We start from the raw sequence: 19,889 nt of genomic DNA, 5'->3' as shown, positions 1-19,889 counted from the left end.
TATCATGCTAAGGGTTCTCTATTTTGAAAAAAAGTTATGTTCAAAGCTGCAGCAGGCAGACTTGAAAACAGAGGATGTTGTTATTTCTCACCGTGTCCAGACAGCGCAACCTGAAAGTTGGCATCATAAAGTGTTTGGAAAATAGGCTGCGTGTAGCATTGTTTCTCAACGGTAATGAAAAATGATCCTGTAGGGAGGTTCAGGGGATGATGGAGGCAATGTGAACATGCTCTGGGAGCCAGAGCTGGATCCGCAGCACGGTCAGAGGCTGGGAAAGCCCTTTGGCACAGACCTTATAGCTTCACCATCACCATGGCCAGCAGTCCTGATAGTGATCTGCCCATGGTACTTCTTCTCGTTGATAAGAGACTGTGGTGATGCCTGCAAGGATCTGTGCATTTTTCAGCTCACTAAGTACAAAGGAACAGTGTAAAAAACTTAATTTTACTTAAACTCTTAATAATCAAAACATTTTGCATATCCAATATAAATTGCAGGGCTCTAGACAATGTAAATGTCTATTATTTCATAGACAGGTAAACAGTTTGTACAGTTACTTATGGATGATGTCTCTCAGACATCATCCAGCTCTACAAAAAATGTCTGCGCTACTAGTTTTCCAAAGGACGGCCAGACAGTGCCGACTGACCGCCGGACCGACCAACCAGCCGACCGTTAGATAGGATGCAATAGAACATGACTGAGACAGGGATTTACTGAACCTAAACAATTACACTCGTGGACTAAACAGCGGGAAGTTAGACTCCCAAAAACTCCCACAGGAGTGTGCTGTGTGTGTACACACTCACCGAGCTCTCCTCTGTACTCACGGATTCCAGTTGCCCAGGCAACCCTGCCTTGAAGATTTTAAACTCGGATTTAAAATATGACGCCTCCCCTGTCTCTCCACAGTCAAGAAACAGGATTACTGACTAGAAATACACTCCACTTTTTGCTCTAGTATCCAGTAACATACTTTTGCCATTGCATTTGGAGGTAACATATGGCCAGAAAAAGACACCAGTAAATCCAGTGACACACACTGCCCTCAGGTAATGCACTCCTATATTTCTTGGCAGACTGTGACAAGAGAAAAGTCATTTGCATAGCTGTTATATTGTGCTTTGACACTGTCAACAGCTTTAATGGGATTTGTCAAAATGTGGGACACAAGTAAATCTGAAAAACATTACCAGAGGCACTGTAAGAGTTTGGAGAATTAGAATGAGATGGGGTGCAGAGTTTGTGTCTCACTGTTATCCCAGAATAAGTTTCTTGCTGTAAGTCGACTGTACAATTGTACTCGGGTCAGTGATTTATGTGCAGAGCTATTGTCATATTTCCAAATATAAACATCATGTTCTCCTCAAAGCAAATAAGGCAGCTGGCCTGTGTCCAAACACAGCTGGCAAACACTTAAGTAGGCGTGTACAGCACTGCCGTGTTGTTAAGATAAAGACAATATGTAGCACTTGGATATGAGAACTCCCACGAAGTCCCTCACGACTGCTGTCTGTTCATGAGGTGTGACCATTGGGTGTACATTGGCACTTTGATCCGTAAGATGTGTTCACATACATACTGTATAACCAACCAGATTCATAACTTACTTTCTCAGTCTGAAAAAATGAAAATGCGGGAATACAGTAGAATGGAGTGAATTCAGAAGATACCAAACAATCAGAGTAAACTGTGTTAGGACTTTTACAGAGAAGGAGAACTATATTCGTTGGCACACCAAAGGAGCCATGCCAGCCAACCATGGAAACACATGTCCTTACTTCAAAAAAAAGGTAATTAGTCAAAGCAATCCAAAATGACCCACTGAGTGTTCCAAAAAAGGACTCATCTAATCTGCTGCGTTATGGATAACATACGGTTCCATTTCATCAACTAAAACTACATGGTTAAGGTTAGGGGAAAGGTTAATGTCTTAGTCCTGATCTCTTCCCAGCGACTATTGCTTCACTTGAATATAACAAATTAGTAGGCAGAACATAAACATCATGGTCACGTCCGATTGTTTTAAGCTATTTAACAAACAACCCAGGCCATAATTCATGTGGGAAGGACAGTCTGAGCCATAGTCTCATAACAAGAGAACAAGCAGCTTCACTGGGCCAACTGTGGGTTAAATGCCTCTCTCATTTTACATGTACCAATATAGAGTCACTCAAGAGGCGTTTCTGCTCTTTCAATGCCTTTTGCATTATGGAAATCATAATTGTTGATTACTATTTGGTTCTAAAACAATGAAAAATTGTCCCAGAGGTCGATGCAGCACTAAATACTCAAGTCTGACTGGTGCCTAGGAGGTCAGTGTGTTGGGTGGGGAAAAAAGAAATTAATTAAACCAGACTAATTGTCAATTACAACAAAGGAAATAGCAAAGGTCCCCAGGTGATCTGAGATTATGCAACATAAATAAAACAATTTACCCAGTAAACCTTTAAACAACATCACTGTAATTCAAAGTTGGGTGATGTATAATACAACTACTCACCTGAAAAACTGGTGTAACCCTGTCTGGCTGTCATTCATCATTGCTGCAGAAATATTTGAGCTTCTGGATAATTCTTGATGGTATAGAAGAAATTTAGGTTAATAAATTGTTGGATATCAATTGTAGCCTCATATTTATATATCTGAATACAGTAACATAATGCTTTACAACCTATGTACCATAGGTTGTAAAGCTAATTCTGACTTGTGATGTTGTGAATAGAACCTTTGGAGGCAGATGGCTTCATTAAAATTTGACAAGCTTTCAATCGTGGCTTCAGCTGATGATGGAGATTTACGACTGTCATTGGTTATTGTCCTTTCTAGACATTACAAACTATTGATTTGTTACTGCTCCACCATAAATACCACATGGGAGGAGAGGAAATCCAACCTCACATACTCTATAGAAAAGCCTTAAATGACAAGATAACCATTATTTCTTTTCTAACACGGTATATTATGAAATGTATATTTAGCTACTGTATACCTCATGAATCACAATGATGATTCTCAGGGAATGGTTAGGGAGCTATTTGAAACCAGGCAAGGAGTTAATGTTCTAGTATTTCAAGCTGATTATACTTGAAATCGTGTTATTTGTGCTGTGCCTTAAGACATTTATGACAAATCTGACCAAAATGCACCCAGTACAGCGAAGACCTCTGCCAAGGCCAATGTCAAATATCACACACCAGACTTCAGAAGAAAAAATTCAAAATCTGCCCCAAAATGTAATGGGTTCCTCCCTGGTCCATGCCCCATCCCTCCGCCAAGTTCGGTGCAAATCGGTTCAGTCGTTTTTGCATAATCCTGCTGACAACTAAAACAACAAACAAACACGAGTGATCACATAACCTCCTCGGTGGAGGTGAAAATTAGAAGTTCAAAATGTGGAGATTGGATTCCAGTATATTCTAGCTCATGCTCACAAAAACTCAAGGAGATTATTTTGCAATTTGTTATCCAGAGGAGAACAAAATGGCTCTGGAAAATAATTAATATTGTTCTCTTTAGTTGTTGATATTGCATGCTACCATGTAAAGCTAGGATATGCTCGTACTGCACATGGAGCGGGGAGAAAAGTATTCAATTCAGCAGAGAGCAGGATTATAAATACAGGTGAATGTGAGTCATAATAATGAAATGGACCGAGGCGGACACGGCTGAACGATGGGAAGAGTATCGGAGAACCAGTTCAGCTAGCAGACAGGCCAGTGGTAAATTAGGGAAGTGACTTAGGGAAGACACTTGCACTGGTGAGAGAAAGGATCCCAGAAGAGTTATGTCAGGGAGGCTGGAGGAATTCTGTAATGGACAGAGTGAGAGGGGGAGAAGAACAGGACAGCACAGACGGTTGATCCGGTGATTAAAACTAAGTGTAGTGCAGAGCAGCACTCAACAGGCAAGCTAACAGACCCTGCGTGCTCCACCACTCGCCAGAATGGGATACCTGTGCACCCACTGGGAGAGGTCCCATATGTATATATTCTTTAGAATGAATAAATTATATAAATTAAAATGAGAACAGTGTGATATGAGCTTGTGAGCATGTCTTTGAGGCGTAGTCTCTGAGCATCACCATACACAGCCATGACTTTCTCCTAAACAGGCAGCATATTAGCACCGCCCTATCAAATCCATCATTACTATTTGGTGTGCTATTAAAGCACAGAAGACAGCTTGGTGGTATTACATATCCATAGGGCTTAATCCATGGCCTGCCAGTATTCAGCACTTACTGAAAACATTCATGTGGCCTTTAGTGTAATATCCTACACACTTGAGAGGCTTCCATCTATTTGCTCTTGAAGCATTAGCTGCAGGGCTACACAACATCCATTACTGAGGACTGCCCTCACTCTCTTGCATTTACTCCCTATCTCTGCCACTCTGCTAATCTTGTGTCATCCTGAGTAAACTAAAATGGGAGGTATTATAAAGGATTCATACATCAGAAAATCATCCACCTGAGCCACAATGCATCCAGGGGGTAGACTTTGTAGATTGTTCCATCATGATTGATGAATAACTCATTATGTTGGCCAGAATAATCCGAAACAAAAACTGGAGTACTTTATTCATATTTAATCACCACATCAAACGAATTTCCCAGTTGCTATCTGAAGTACTATTAACCTAATGATCTGATCTCTTTGATCAAAAAAAAGAAAACATACTTAACATTGTTTTATCACCGTGAAACTTCATCTAGAATTTTAGAAATATATATAATGGCAGGTCTATCTGTTAACCTTTCTCAAACTCTGTACCTTTCTCAAACTCAAGCTCGCTACTGCAGTGTTTTTAGTATTAGGTTAATTAAATGATTACAGAAGGTACAGTATGAAACATTTATTTCAAAGTAGATGGAAAGTTCAAGTGAAAATCTTAATGAAAAGGGCAAGTGTGGCTTTAAAAGCAAAATTGTCATGACCCCCCCTCGTACACACACCCTTATAGCTCATTCTGAAGCGATAATATTTGTATAGTCACTGAAAAATAACCCATTCAAGATTTAGGAGAATAAAAGGAAATACAAAATGCTTTAATATAATAGAAACCATGGGGAGCTCATATCAAATCCATTACTTTTATCTCTAGTTTTTAATATAATGTAGCAGAGAATTTGACTTAGTGTGGCTTGAAAGGTTATCTTAAATAATCAGATTTATCTTTAGTACATCCTAAGACGTGCTAATTCTGACTGCAGTCTGGATGTGTTATGCATTAAAAAAAAAATCTTCAAACAGAATACGTCAGGATCTAGCGCCACAAATGAGAACTCGATGAAATATTCAGTTTATTCAGCCCTCTGTCTGATTGGCCAGGTTTCGATTAGACGCAAGAATTCCCCAGGTGAGTATCAACCCCAGTTCCAGGAGGTAAAATAGGAAGTCAACAGTATTTAGTCAAATAAAAGGCAGAGATTAAAGAAACTTTGGCAGCCAAGTGTTGGTAATTGATTTATAATTTATCAATGGTGGTGCTGAGCAGTGGCCACCAGAGAGATGGGGCCTATTTCTGTTACAACTTCTTTGCTTTCCTCGTGAGAACACTTAATATGGGCAGCTCTATTCTCAGAGTGGTTATTTAAACTACAGCTATCAATAGACATTGCAAAAACCTGACAGAATTTAAGCAAAACAACGTTCACCAATGCCTGCCTGAATAAATTAAATTGTCACTGCAATGAAAATGATCTATGATACTAAGGTGAATGTGTAAAGTGCCATAAATCTCGTTTTGTCCTACCTTGAAATGTCAGCATTTGCTAGAATGAATCCAGCGACTGTTTTATTTCACAATAATAAAAGTGAGAAAGCAGAAGCTACTCTAAAGACAGAGTTCTTGCCTAAGCGATAAACCGCTGCTCGCTCATTAATGAACAGTTTTCCAGCGCAAGGTGGAGGGTGAAACCAAGGTGAATGTCAGCATAGTGTGGTTTCGCACTGTACAGTCACAATAATCGAATAGGGTTTAAATAATCACCGAGTTAGATGCAGAATTCACCAGTCCGGATTGCATATTGAGAGGGTTAGTTAGGTTAGTTGCTTGGCTCAGTAACCCAAGATGATGAGGAGCTCAAGCATGAAAACATGCATGTACATAGGCCAATTTACACCCTTGAGTTACCAGTTTATTGGGTACATGTGTGCAGTCTAACACACTTCGGTACAACAGGACAGGTATATATCCTCCTCCAAGCAAAAATCCTTTCTTTGAAGCTAATAATTTTCAGTTTGTGTGCACAAAGGCAAGGTATACAGCACATAATAGTGAATTGTAGTACTGATTGTGTCTCTTTGGCCTTATTTTTTAAATGTCCCCCCCTTGCCACCATCCCTCTTAAGAGAATATTTGGCAACGTAGTATTGCACTTACACAAAGTTGGGAAACTCGCAAGAGACTTTTTTATTTTTTAAAGAATGGTTCAAATTGATGCACCACAGGCCGAGATATTTTAGTCTAGCATTAGTCAAGCTCAAGAAATGCTGGATCCTACATTTCCCATAATGCAGGGCAATAGTACTTTCAGCCTGATTGCATCATCAGAGTTTTTTTTTTTTTTTTCCCCCCACACACTTTAGAAAGTTCCCTCCAGAGCCAAAGTGTAGATACCACTGTTTACACATGTTGAATGTTACACACTTCTCAGGATGAATAGACCGAACTTTTTGCGTACAGTTGGTGCAGCGCTCCTTAAATCATCAACTGTGGAGGAAGTCAGAACAGCACATTCTAATTTATTCTCATCGGCAAAGTCACTCTTGCACACCATTTGTCATACTGCTGTTCGCTTGTTTGTCTTGGAAACCCATCAGTCATTAGGTTATATATCAAATCCATCACAATCCACCATCGCCACAGCAGAGAACAAGAATGTATTTTATGGAAGACCCATAGGCTTGGCTGATAGCATTTCGGGCTCTACGACGTGTCTATGCCACATTATACAAATCCAATCACCACTCAGCGACTTCTCTAACAACTTGGTGAAGAGTCAGCCACTTTAGAAAGCAAATCTGTATAGCTCTCAAGAATTATTGGAGAGTTTTTGGCAAAAACAAACGGTCACACAAGGATGTGATAGCGGCAGCTGCTACTGCTTTCCAATTCAAGTGCTTATCAGTGACTCTCTTGAAGAGAATCAAATTTCTCCTCTGTGAACTGTGATATTTTGCAGATTTGTTTTACCGATGTTTACTTTCATACAAAACTTTAAAACATGCCAGTTTTATGGACCACACAAAAATCTTGTAAATACAGCATAACAATTTTTTTGTTCGTTTTTTTTCTCCTTCAACAGCAATTTAATTATTGGCAGCACTTAGGCAGTGTAGTACACCAACTGGGATTTTAATAACTGATAACTGTTTAGTCGCCAGCTGTGAACTATTAAGAGATGATGGTGATGACCGGCAGATTGAGAAATCAAATTCCCAAGCAACAGTCACTGATGCCTCCCATACATCTGGCCCAATAATAGCTTGTTTCCCAGCAATTGCAGTTTGACAGTGCATGGCCATCCTGCGAACACAGCCATAAACCTGTAATATGGCTATTGGCATTGACCTCCTTTGGATTCAAAATGACTAGAAATGAAAGAAGTGGATGCTCTAGAGAACACTGGAGGTGTAATGGTACTGAAAGTGTAGACAGGTTTACTCACCCTGTACCAAACAATCTCTCGAAGCCTTCCGTCAGTTTTGAAGTTACACTTGAGAGTAACAGTCTCTCCGACAACAACAGGAGGCAGGGGCTCTATGGTAACTGTCAAATATCCTGGAAAACAGAAAGGATGGAAGAGTTTTATTACAGTAAAAAACACTTTGATTGGACAATATACATGTTTCTGTGTTGTTGTTTTTTTCCTTTCTTGCTTAATTAAATGTTGGACAACAGCAATAACGCAGTCATGAATTTACAGTACATGAATCATTCCAAGAAGCTGAAGATTGACTGAGTTGGTATTCTCTTTTGGAATATTGTCATGATTCATCCTCATGTTATCACACAACAAGCACCCTCCCTCACGGAGGTTAAGTATCTTGGCGATTTACCAGTTCAGTGAAGGTTAGTAGTAAGGGGGGGTATTCATTTTTCACTGACCTTGTGCAATTTCTTCATGTGGTTTGGCGATGCAAACAAACAAACTACACTGCAAACATTTCTCTAAGATCTACCTTATAAGCACTGTAAGCTGTGTGACGAACGCACTATGTGGCATTACAGCAGTCAGTTCTTAACAATAAGTAATATTATCTATTCTGTTTTCTCAAGTTCAGATTTCATCTTCCTTGAAACAGAAAAATGTATGAAATCTGCATGACTGTATATAAGTCAAAAGTGCTTCTCATATTGAATTATTGCCCTGGAATTTATCCCGCATGTTTTGCTGTGCAATGTCTGTTTAAGCTTTCCACCAGTTATTTATCTGAGGTTGTTTGGCCTTGAATAAACATGCTCAGTCAATAAAGCTTTGAGATAAGCGAGGGCATTTGAACTGCATCACGACTCTAACAATTGTTGTGAATAATTTCTCATTCATAGTCAGAAATATAAAGACCATAATGAGAAATGTCAGAATCAACAAAATAGAAGCCTTGGGTTTATGGTGAAAAGGTATTTTAAAGGGACATGTTGCCATTGTTTTTGACAAGAGCGGCTCAGTCATAATCTGTATACATTATACATGTTTTTCTAACACTTTGAAATCAGATACTCTACTGTAGAATTAGTGCTATGCAGTATACAGCCTGGGGCTTCCGTATTGTCAAATAATTGAAAATACTACTTTTTTTTTTTTTTCCATTGAGATTTAGCTGAGGCTTTTGTGATAACGGGCATAAACAGACAAATCGCACACGTACATTCGCCAGTGAAAGCATCAAAAAACAAAGGAGAGGAAAAAAAAAATAGAGTCCCAGATGGATTCTTGACCTTGCTAAATTATGCCTGATCATCAGCCTTTTGCATAACCATCTACACAATACTTCACAGAGACCTGGAAGTATATTTCCACTATTTCACACACACACACACACACACACACACAAACACACACAAACACACACACACACACACACACACACAAAGAAGGTGATAATTGTACAGCATATCAGCGTAGGCTTGCGATTCTATCTGCTAAATAACACTTGGTGGATACAAAGGTAATTGCCTGGTGATAATGACAAGACCTGAGAGAGAATAAATACATCAAATATTTGGAGGTGGCAAGTCAATGAAAACTGTATGGAGGACACACTCAAGTGAAGGTTACACATAACTTAAAATGTGAGAGAGATCAATGTAGTGTCAAAAAATATATCTATTATATCAATTTAAAATACATCTAAGTAACAAAGTCATCGCTTTTTATTTGGTTATAGCAGAGTGAGCCAGCGGTGGTGTGTGGGCTGACTTCCACTGACAGACGAGCAACCCTCCGCCCAACATACACTAATAGCAGTTTCAACACATTCAGTATGTAATGAGAGAACTGTATCTTATAAAACACACGGATATCAAGGTAAAGATGTAAAACAGAGTAACGTGGGGCCTCATGACCAACAATTGTGTTGATAAAAAGAACCAAAAGCACAATGAGGGCAACAATGTCTCACAGAACTCCACAGGTGTTCAAGAAAGAAAGGAAGAATAGCGATAATGAGGGGTGTACCCTTTCTTTGCAATAATGTACTAAAGAAATCGAATACCAGGCAAATGTTGAATATCTAAAAGCTTTCTGTTTTGTCAATGTGTTTTTTTCATAAAAATAAATTATATAAAAATAATTAACTCCAAGACATTAAACAGACCAGTAGAAGGCTGCTGCAGAATGGTAGGGTGAGTTTCAAGATTTGAACAGTCAAGTCTTAGAATTTCTTCGAAGAACAATAAATTCTCAGAAAATGCATTCCCAGTGTTCACCCTCACGGTTATGTAATAAGTGTCTCTCTAACTCCGTAACCTTTTTTTTTCTATTGAAAAATACAAGGTTAGACGCACTGACATAGAAAGTGCCTCATCAACTCAACTGCTGAGTTTGTTTATTTCAAAAAAGTTTTCCTTTCACATATAATTTAACCGAGTGCTCCATTTTTTCTTATACAGTAGATGGCATGAAGTGTCGGTGCACAGGGTTCGGTGACTGTGACCAGAGGTGTGTGTGTGGCTTAACTACGCCACAGGTGGACAATGGGTAGAATTTGGAGGAGGCTTCACGGTGCTTCTCTTGAAAAGAATCTGATGGCCTTGTCCAGGAAGCGCTGAACTGCAGTGAATGAATAGATGGCATCTTAAAACACATACTTTGACGAGAACACTTGTGTTTACCATTTTCAGCCAGCAGTCTGAAAGACGATTGTTCTTGAGTGGTGTATTTCGCTTGAAACTTGTATCACAAAACAATCAAATAAAAATACTACCATCATGAATAAGAACAAAATGTAATATTAAATGATATTTTAGTCATATCTCCCAGCCCTTAGCTACTAAACTGGTGATAGACCACAGAGACTTTTTCCACCACCCTGGTACCTATTGAAAAAGAACCGGCTGCCTCAAAAATCTCCACTATGTACGTCTAAATGCATAATGACAATTTTATGTTAAATTACATTCATTTTCACAGCCACCACATGTACTTTATAAGTAACTAAAATGAAAAAAAAAAAGTCATATTTTTGTTTTTAACACTAGCAGGGTTTCGAATCAAAGGCAAATTACATGACATGTAAGCTGCAACCCCTAGTGAGCTTCTCCTCCCACAGAGGCGCAGTAATGTTACAGGCTGTAGGTACAGTAAAAAGGAACTCACTAACACACTCGTTCATTCAACCATTCAGTCACTCGTTGTTTGCCTGTTGGACTCTGCCAATTAGTATATAGCTACACATGTCACACTGAACCTTCAGTCACCCCTTTGCAATACTGCTGAAGTGTGCATGTGTTTTTCTTGCTAATTTACAGTGAGAAAACTGTAAAGAGATTGTTTGTCCTTTGCAAGACCTTCTATGTAAGGATCTATATGTCTTGATAGTCTACTTTGTTGCTGTCGCTCTAAAAGGGTGATGGATCTTAAATGCTGCATCAGGTGAGGAATTCCAAATTGTGTCAAAGAGAATAAGGCTTTACTGAATAATCCAAAAGGTATATATAGTAAACTGAATGTAGAGGAAATAAAATACTGCCAATAGGGGACTTTTCATTTTAGAAAGTGACTACACAATACAGCTGTGGATTTCAGCAGCGGAGCAAATTACAAGCAGAGAAGAGGTGAATAATCACCAGCAAAGTGCTATGTAACTGAGAGAGAAGGACTTTGTACTGCAGAAATTCAGTGTTACTTGCCTTTAAAACAGATAGTCTTGGGTATCTACACTGGTAGACACAGATCAGCATGTCTCTCGTGTCGGTGCACCTAGATATGCTTATTAAAGAATCTTAATTTAATCAGCAAGCTGAAGAGATCTTCTCTCTAGAGTCAAATTGAATGGATAAACCTTTCCGGAGACTGCATGTCATTAACAAAGAGCTGATGCTCTTAGAGAAAATCCTAACCACTTACTATGAACCCACATGAGGAGCAGCCTGGCCTTGTAAATGTCTCTCGGTGAGTTTTCCAGAGAGGTGGTGGAAATGCATATTACAAGAAAAAAAAAAAAGTCATCTGACTCTGTGGAATACAGTCTTACTCACTCACCAGGAGTTATAGGTGGTAAAATATGCCATGCAAATTCTACATGTTCAATCCATTCCTAAAGAATACACATATACTATATATACACACACTTGTAAAAAAAAAAAAAATTATAATAATCAGAATAATATAGCTAGCAATTAGGGCACATTATTCAGACAATACAAAGCATACTGTAAAAGAGGCTAGGTGGTCTCCTCGTGTGGTTGCAGGGATTAATTGTGAACAATCCATTGACTATGTGGCACAGAGGAAAATGTAACATAGCCAAAGACAGAAAAATGCTCTGGAGCGTGTGGGGAGGGATGAGGAATTTTTAAAAGAGCAAATTACATGGGTTATGCACTCATGCCAGGGAAGTTCACATTTCAAATAATCCCTACGAGAAACTGGAGCATTTGCCGGCTGCACATACCAAGACATGAGGGCATAATTCCCACGCAATTCAATATCCATCGAATGCCGTCCAAATGACTTCATAAATTAGACACATTTTATTTGCCAAATCTCTGTTGAAAGTGTTCCAATGAAGCAATATCTCTCGTTATGCTCGATGCCCTTGTTAAAACCCAGGCTAATATGGGCCACATTCACACAGCAAAAACACCAGTGTTTGTTCAACTCTGAGCATAAAAATCAACACTGTGCAAGTGTTAATGTAAGTCGTCATCCATTTGCGATAATCCAACACTTGTGATCATTTAGACAGCTGCCTCGGAAGCATATCAGCGCTTGTCAACTTAAAATACTGAAAAAAAAATCAACATTTAATCCACTGTGCAGGGTATCAAACGATACGCTCCCTTAATTAAATATAAAACATATAGCACCATTCTTCTGCTGTTTATCACAATTCATCATGTTATGACCCCATCATATTTCAATCTTGATCACAACTGATAGACAATATTGCTGCTTGCTACCCTTTGTGTTGCAAGCGCCACGACGTCCTGCAATGAAATTAAAACAAACAAAACAAACAAAACTATCAAACAAGAGCTCTAGGTTAGTCAGACTCCTTGGATCTGCTGTGTTGTACAGGCTGTATGAAAGCTATTGTACTTCAGTGTGTTATGCAACATATCCCGGCACTCAAGGGGAAAGTGATTCTGCTTTGAATCGATTAAGAGCATCCATAAATTATACAGCAGTGCTTTTAGTTTTTTGAAAATGGGATGTAAGACAGTGCAGCACAAATTGTTAAAATCACAACAATGTGTGTATTCTGTTTTAATAGAAGACATTTTGAGCCTTTTAAAGGAATTAATACTTAGGTGTCAGTCTGGGTGTATCTCGTAAGATCTGAGAAATTATGTCTGGCACCGTGAAGACCTTCAGTTTAGCTGAGATTAAATTCAACAGAGACTCGCATTGTATTTTCATGCTAGCTCTGCACAGTATCGACCCTTACTGTGTTATAAGCCCTGCATCCGAAAGGCAGCCCCAGGTATATTTATATAGTGGTCACAGCCACCTACCCCTAAGCTTCTTCTGTATGAATCAGACTTTCTGTTGGGTTACCTTGAAATCTAACACTCCCAAACACAGCTGTGACTCTCACATCGAGGGTATAACCCCCAGAGCTTACTGAGCGAAGAAATTTTAAAAATGTGGATGAAGATTTGGACTATACTTGATCAAAGGAAAATGTTCAGCGACCTCCAACAGCTTTAAAGGGACATAATTGCTATCATGGAATGTAAGGGTAAGCATACAGTTCTGCAGAAAATCCCTGAAATAAACCTACTTGTCATGAAAGTAAAATTAATTTGGCTATGAAGCAGTATATTTGGATGCCATTATAAGAGCACAGATGCAAGTATGGAGTGGTCTGAGAGTATTGTGGCATTTAATTGGCTCATATTAGCTGGTTGTAGAGGCAGACAAGGACTCCAGCTTGTCTTAATCCATCAGAGGCTTTGTTGGAACAACATCTAATGAGTGGTGCAAACTATGCTTTCTCCCATTAATAACATCAATTTGCCATGATGCAATGAGAAAACAAAACACAGCCAATGATGGACCAGCCCAAAATGTGCCTGTTATTGTGCACTGTGATTTATGGCTATGGCCTACCTTTGCTTGGATGTCAGTCAAGCTAAATGCATGAGAAAAATGGATGGCTGAGTTTCTCAGGTCCCTTCCTCATCTGTGCCTCTAAGCAGTGTAAACAACCAGAGCTGATTTGTAGTGTCCAAAACACATTTAAGCAGTATCACGTCCACAAGTATGTGTGGAAGAATGTGGTACTTTTTGTTTCAAAAAGTAATTGCAAGGACAAAGGATAAATGTAGTACCTCATGCTGGATCATTATTATTTTTACTATAACGATGGTATCCTGCCTGTTAGCATGGCTCCAATGTACCATGCTACATCGGTGTTTTTGCTCATGCCTTTCGGCAAAACACCATTGAAACATCTGTAATTATACACATGTAAAACAACTAATGGAAAGGTTTGTCCACAGCTGTATGAAAGGCCAGCAATGTGGACATGTGGTGATCAATAAATCCAGCTAATAATCACACTTTTAAAGCCAGGCGATTGATTTGATGGCAGGAGCTTAAGGCAAGTGAGCAAGTGATGTGCTGATAATGGGACGGGAGGCTCTTTGGAAAAACCATTCCTGACATATTAATGCTTTACATGTTTTGGCAGCAATAACCTCTCCATTTGTAAGCTTTCCATTTAATAAATGTTCTGTAGGTCCCCTCTGAAAAATGTCCATAGCCTAAGGCAAACAGGGGTATAGATTATGTAAATGGACATGTTATATATCTTATTCACATTATTCTCAATAAAAATATTCACTAAGTGAGGAACTTAGTGGCTATTAAAGCTCTTGCAGAGGCAGACAGGTATCATATAAGTGCCTTTACTGCCTCATCCTTTTATTCCTTATAACATAAATAAAATTTAGTAAAGATAATGGGGCAAGAGAGGCACATCTGAAATTCCTAATTTACAATCCCAGGTTTGGATAAATGGTTAAATGTTAGCAACAGTAACAGTGGCAGGTTTTTGAGCAGACCCGAGCACGGGGATCTTTGTTTGCTGCATATCAGAACTACCTATAAGGGGCGGCTGTGGCTCAGGAGGTAGAGCGGGTCGTCCGCTTAACGGAAGGTTGGTGATTCGATCCCCGGCTCCTCCAGTCAGCATGTCAAAATGTCTTCGGGCAAGATACTGAACACCAAATTGCTCACGATGTATCAGTGTGCGCGCGTGTGTGTGTGTGTGTGTGTGTGTGTGTGTGTGTGCGTGTGTGTGTGTGTCTGTGTAAAGCGCTGTATGAATGTGTGTGTGTGTCTGTCTGTGTAAAGTGCTGTATGAATGTGTGTGTGTCTGTGTCTGTCTGTGTAAAGCGCTGTATGAATGTGTGTGTGTGTCTGTCTGTGTAAAGTGCTGTATGAATGTGTGTGTGTGTGTGTGTCTGTCTGCGTAAAGCGCTGTATGAATGTGTGTGTGTGTGTCTGTCTGCGTAAAGCGCTGTATGAATGTGTGTGTGTGTGTGTGTGTGTGAATGGTTGAATGTGGCAGCAGTGTAATGCGCTTTGAGTGGTCAACAAGACTAGTAAAGTGCTATATTGGTGCAGTCCATTGAGGAACTGTTAAGGTCTTGATTTTCGTGCAGCATTAAAGCACAACAATAGTGAATGTTTTTGATGTGTTTCCTCATAAATTATATGGCAGGTTCAAATACCAAATTTGTGATGGAAGATCAGCTATCTTCATTGGCTTTAAGCCAGAAAAAAAAAAAGTTTTTTGGCTCATAACATGTTCTTTTTCCTTGCATTTTACCAGAAAGACAATCTTTTTATGTATCATCTAGAAATATTGGAATAAATCATACCTTTGTTTTAAAGTAAAATCCATATATTTTCCAACCACCCTCTAATTTTTTGGTTAGTTTAGCTTTGTTCCTTTAAGTTTTGATACAGTTTTGCTTCATTGCCGAGATGTGGCCATGTGGCATCTCTAGCAGTCAGAGCTTTATAAGCGGCGTGCTCAGAGCAGGCACGCAAGCATTGTAAAGCTGTATCTACCTGTGCTGCTGTATCCTCAGATCTCACAAATTGTCATTGTCGTAACCAAAAACCGAGAACTTACGTTATTTCTACCAAGAGGCAACATGCACAAATGTAGGCCTACACCCATATATAGTCAACAATGCACAAAACTAAAACAAACCAATCAACCAATATCTTATAAAATTAATAAATTATTTAATGTATTCCTATAAAATGTTTACTAGCTATTGTGTAACACTCCAGATAGTTTGTTCTTACTTATTTAATTGGTACACCTTCATATTTGTGGTGCTCAAAGAATTCAGCTCATCTAATTTGATTAAGCGTGTTAAAAAATAAAGTGCTATTATTATCACTGCATCACCTTCAGCAAACTTGACAGTCTTGACAGTCACTGTGGAAGAATGAGCACTGTAGTGGAGACTGTTCAGCAAAGTCAACACATTCAAGGTAGCGATTTGTAACTGTACATGCAAGCTGAGCTCTGGAAGCATTACAGGGAAGGGGAATCTGGATGAGTGGTTGTTGATTTATCCTGGCCAAGAGCACTATCTGCGCCCGTGGAGAAGGTCTTTTTTTGTAAACAGAAAGCTGGGAACTGATGCGTTTTTCAATCAGAGTGATTTACTGTTTAATGACATGGTTCAGCTTCAAGAGTGTCAGCACTCGTCCGTTGTAATCCACCGCCCTCCCACAAGCCCATAGTGCTGTAGTGGATTGCAATCATGAGGAACCCTATTAGCGGGTCCTCATTCTGAAGGGCCTTAGGCATGTGGAATTATCATGTCATTGGTGAGAAAAGCTGGAGCCGGTGATGAAATGCATCCAACCTTCCCACATGGAGTTAGTCGGTTGCAATGGTGTGCATGTCATTGACTCAGTTAGCTGACCAAAAGAGAAAGTAAGACACCTTACGTGTTCCACACTTTCTACTCTAGCTCTGTATTAGTGTAATTTTGCCTGTTTTCACTAGGGATTGTTCGCTTTTTGTGTTTCGTTTCACGCCACATCATTTCTCTACTAACCCCTAACCCCCCCCCCGACCCTAACCCTAACCAAAATGGTGTTAAATCACCCATGAAAAGGCTAAAATGCATTGACATGACACGCGAAAAGTGGCGTGCTATTTATACACAATTCCATGCGATCACATAGATCAAGTGCAACTGTGAAAACATGAATTGATGCTTTTCCTTATTTTATGTGAAGCTATTCGTTTTATACTTGCTGAGTGAGTTTCATGACCCTCATGACCATGAATCCTGTTACAAACCTCTCATGCGCTTTCAGTAAATATATAAATGCCGACAGGGGAACAAGCCTTTTTCCTCTCCATGAAAAAAAACAAAAAACAAAACAAAACAAAACAAAACACTCTTTTCGGAGATACAAGGCTTTGGTATAACAGCAGCCACATAAGGCTCGCATGATAAAGACAGAGGATGACCGCTGTTGTAGAATGTAAGCAACCCCCGGGAAAGTGAGAGTACCAGGCCTTCCATGGCCACACCATCAGGAAAATGACACACACAGCCATGTCTGGTGCAGATTATCCAACCGGGAACTTGTGTGTCCAGGGATAAATGTGCCATTAGCTTGTATGTTTCGTATGGAGATTTGTAAAGCCTGATATAATCAGTGTGGGGAGTTTACCATGCATTTGTTTATTCATATTTCTGGAGTGTGTGACAAACAAACAAAAAAAATGGATAACTTATAATGCAGATGCTCTGGGCTCAGCAGCAGCGCTGAACACCCTCACAAATGTCTCTTCCTTATGTCTATATGCTTTTGGATCAATAAACACAAAGCCATGACGCAGTGCTGAGGTGATGCTGTACATTAAAAACAATCTCTCTCTGCCCTGCTAAAGAGATTCATTGTAATAACATATCTGGTAAATTTTAGTATAGTACAGTGCAGAGCTAACCTTATGAAATGTCAGTGCAATAAAATGAATTTTTAGTTTTCGATTGGATATTGGATAAACTTGCATCACTCTACTTTCCTAAATATAAACCGAGTCATAGATATTTTGTTACTGTTATGAGGCTGCCAATCCCAGTGATTTAGGCATAAATCAACCAATTTCTGCTCAGAGAAGGCTGTGTCTCTGTTTTTTGACAACACCTGCACTTAAAAAGTTATGCATCTACGCGTAAGTGAAAGATATTATTCGGTGAAGTAGTGAAAATGTGGTCAGACATGAAACGGAAGGCCTCTCAACTTCTTTGCCCTTTCATAGCCTTAGAGTAACACGTTCAGCAAATGGCGTATTCATGAAATAAGACTGTAGTGTCAGCCATTGTCTGCCTATCCCAGTCACAGTAATCTCCAGGAACCAATGTTCCCTTCACCAAAAAGGCTGGGCTAGCCTGCCGAGCTGCATCTCAGCTCTCTCCCAAACAGTTGCTGTGCACAAAAAATGGTTTGTTTGAAGAACACTTGCACGTCTTGTCCTTTTTACTGAGGAGACTGAGTATGGTGCACAGAGTACACTGAGGAAGCAGAACTTTCTGGCACAGCGCTGGAGGACAAACCCGTCTGCTAGAAATTCCATTTCTGGCTGGACCGCAACAGCAGGGACGCAAATGTAGCAGACTAACTGACTGAGCGATGAAGTTACACCATTGGTCGGCCGGCGCTGGAGTTTCCCCGCTGGCCGTTGCTCTTCCAAAATGCATCGGTGCGAACTGTTTCCATTGCGTCATCAGGGGGGGCGATTTACACGCAGTGTTGCCAACTTAGCTCCTTTTTTTCCCAAACAAAGCACTTAGCGAAAAATCCAATGACTTTTTGGACAAACTTTTGCTACTTTCCGTAGAAGATAGTGGCCAGTAATGCCCAGTGAGCGCGAGGTCGGGCTTTCCCTCTGCAGGCACACCCCTCGTCACATTTAATTGAAACAGACATGAATGAGCTTCTAGCTTTTTCTCTGAGTGATCATTTTACAAGTAAATATAGCTGCCATCACAGAACAGCCATTGTCTAACTTGTGTGTATGGTGATTTTGTCAGAGGCATGTCGCGGTTATAAAATTAAGATTTTAGCAGTGCAGAGCAGCAGCTTGGAAATGGCTTGGAAGTGACTGCTGGTTAACATGTATTCTTAATGGTCAGTGTTTCAGTCACTGCACTGTTTGACATGAGAAACAGAAAAGCATGTAAATGAGAACAGCTTCATTGGGAATTCGGCTGAATTAAATTGTATAACTGTATGTGTAACTGTGTGAGCAGAGGCAGTAGGCGAAAAGCAAACAGAGGGTGGTCCAGCCACATACTAGGTTTTGACTTAGTCTTGTAAACTGCCCCAGCAAATACATTTACAGCCAAATTGTGTTTTCTATTAATGTAATGAGGAAATTTACATATTTGGAAAGTTGCAAATACTGTATGTCGATACTGAACATATCAGAAAAATTTGTTTTTCACCCAAATATCTGATCCCACAGGACAATGTACTGACTACAACATTGTTAAACTTTTTTATGGTTATGTTTAGACACTCAAAGCTCTTGGTTAAGGTTAGGGAAAGATTTTGTTTGATACAGAAAAAAGTTCACAGTGAGTTCAGACACAACATGTTTAATTACATCAAAGCCTAAACCTAACCACAGACAGGACTGTGGATGTGAACCCCCGGTCTCTGGTGTGACAGTTGTGCGCTTTGTATACCGCCATCCACCCCACCCAACCCCCTCCCTGCGAATCCGCTGCCGTTAATAAATGTGCAGCTTTATTCATTCAAAACAAAAATGTCGCCTTCGAACATAATCCAGCTAGTGAATATGTCTCCTACAAAACATATTTGCTCTTACAGTTTAGTTGTATATAAACATAATTTCCGGAAGACAAGGTTGTGCAGGATGTGCAAGATGCAGATCTGTCCACGCCTTCGAAAACAAGGAATAGACAGCAGGGTAAATATTGGAGGTAAAGAAGTAAATGTGGGTCCTTTGGGCGGACGGTGCAGTTATTTGTCTATGACATATTTGGATTTTGTAGCTTTACTGAAATTGTATCTCTTTTTTATAAGACTATTGTATTCGGAAGGGTAACTGCAGGGAAAAACTAGCTGTGTATTTGGTGGTTGTATGAATTTCACTGGAACATATTAAATCAACAACACTTGAGTACAAAGTAACAGGTAG

At 39.6% G+C, this 19,889-nt stretch overlaps 1 protein-coding gene across 2 annotated transcripts in view; it reads right to left on the bottom strand.

The window, feature by feature from the left end:
- The window catches only part of igsf21a (immunoglobin superfamily, member 21a), a 157,369-nt gene that overhangs the window by 96,497 nt on the left and 40,983 nt on the right, over positions 1-19,889 (bottom strand). For both annotated transcript variants that reach the window (XM_040115781.1, XM_040115783.1), the window contains exon 2: positions 7,676-7,788. In XM_040115781.1, coding sequence (XP_039971715.1) covers positions 7,676-7,788 — 113 coding nt within the window. The remainder of the gene's footprint in view (positions 1-7,675; positions 7,789-19,889) is intronic.

Source organism: Xiphias gladius, chromosome 21 (assembly GCF_016859285.1).
Source record: "Xiphias gladius isolate SHS-SW01 ecotype Sanya breed wild chromosome 21, ASM1685928v1, whole genome shotgun sequence".
Classification (NCBI taxonomy): Eukaryota; Metazoa; Chordata; class Actinopteri; order Istiophoriformes; family Xiphiidae; genus Xiphias; species Xiphias gladius.
This window is presented reverse-complemented; position numbering and strand designations above follow the sequence as displayed.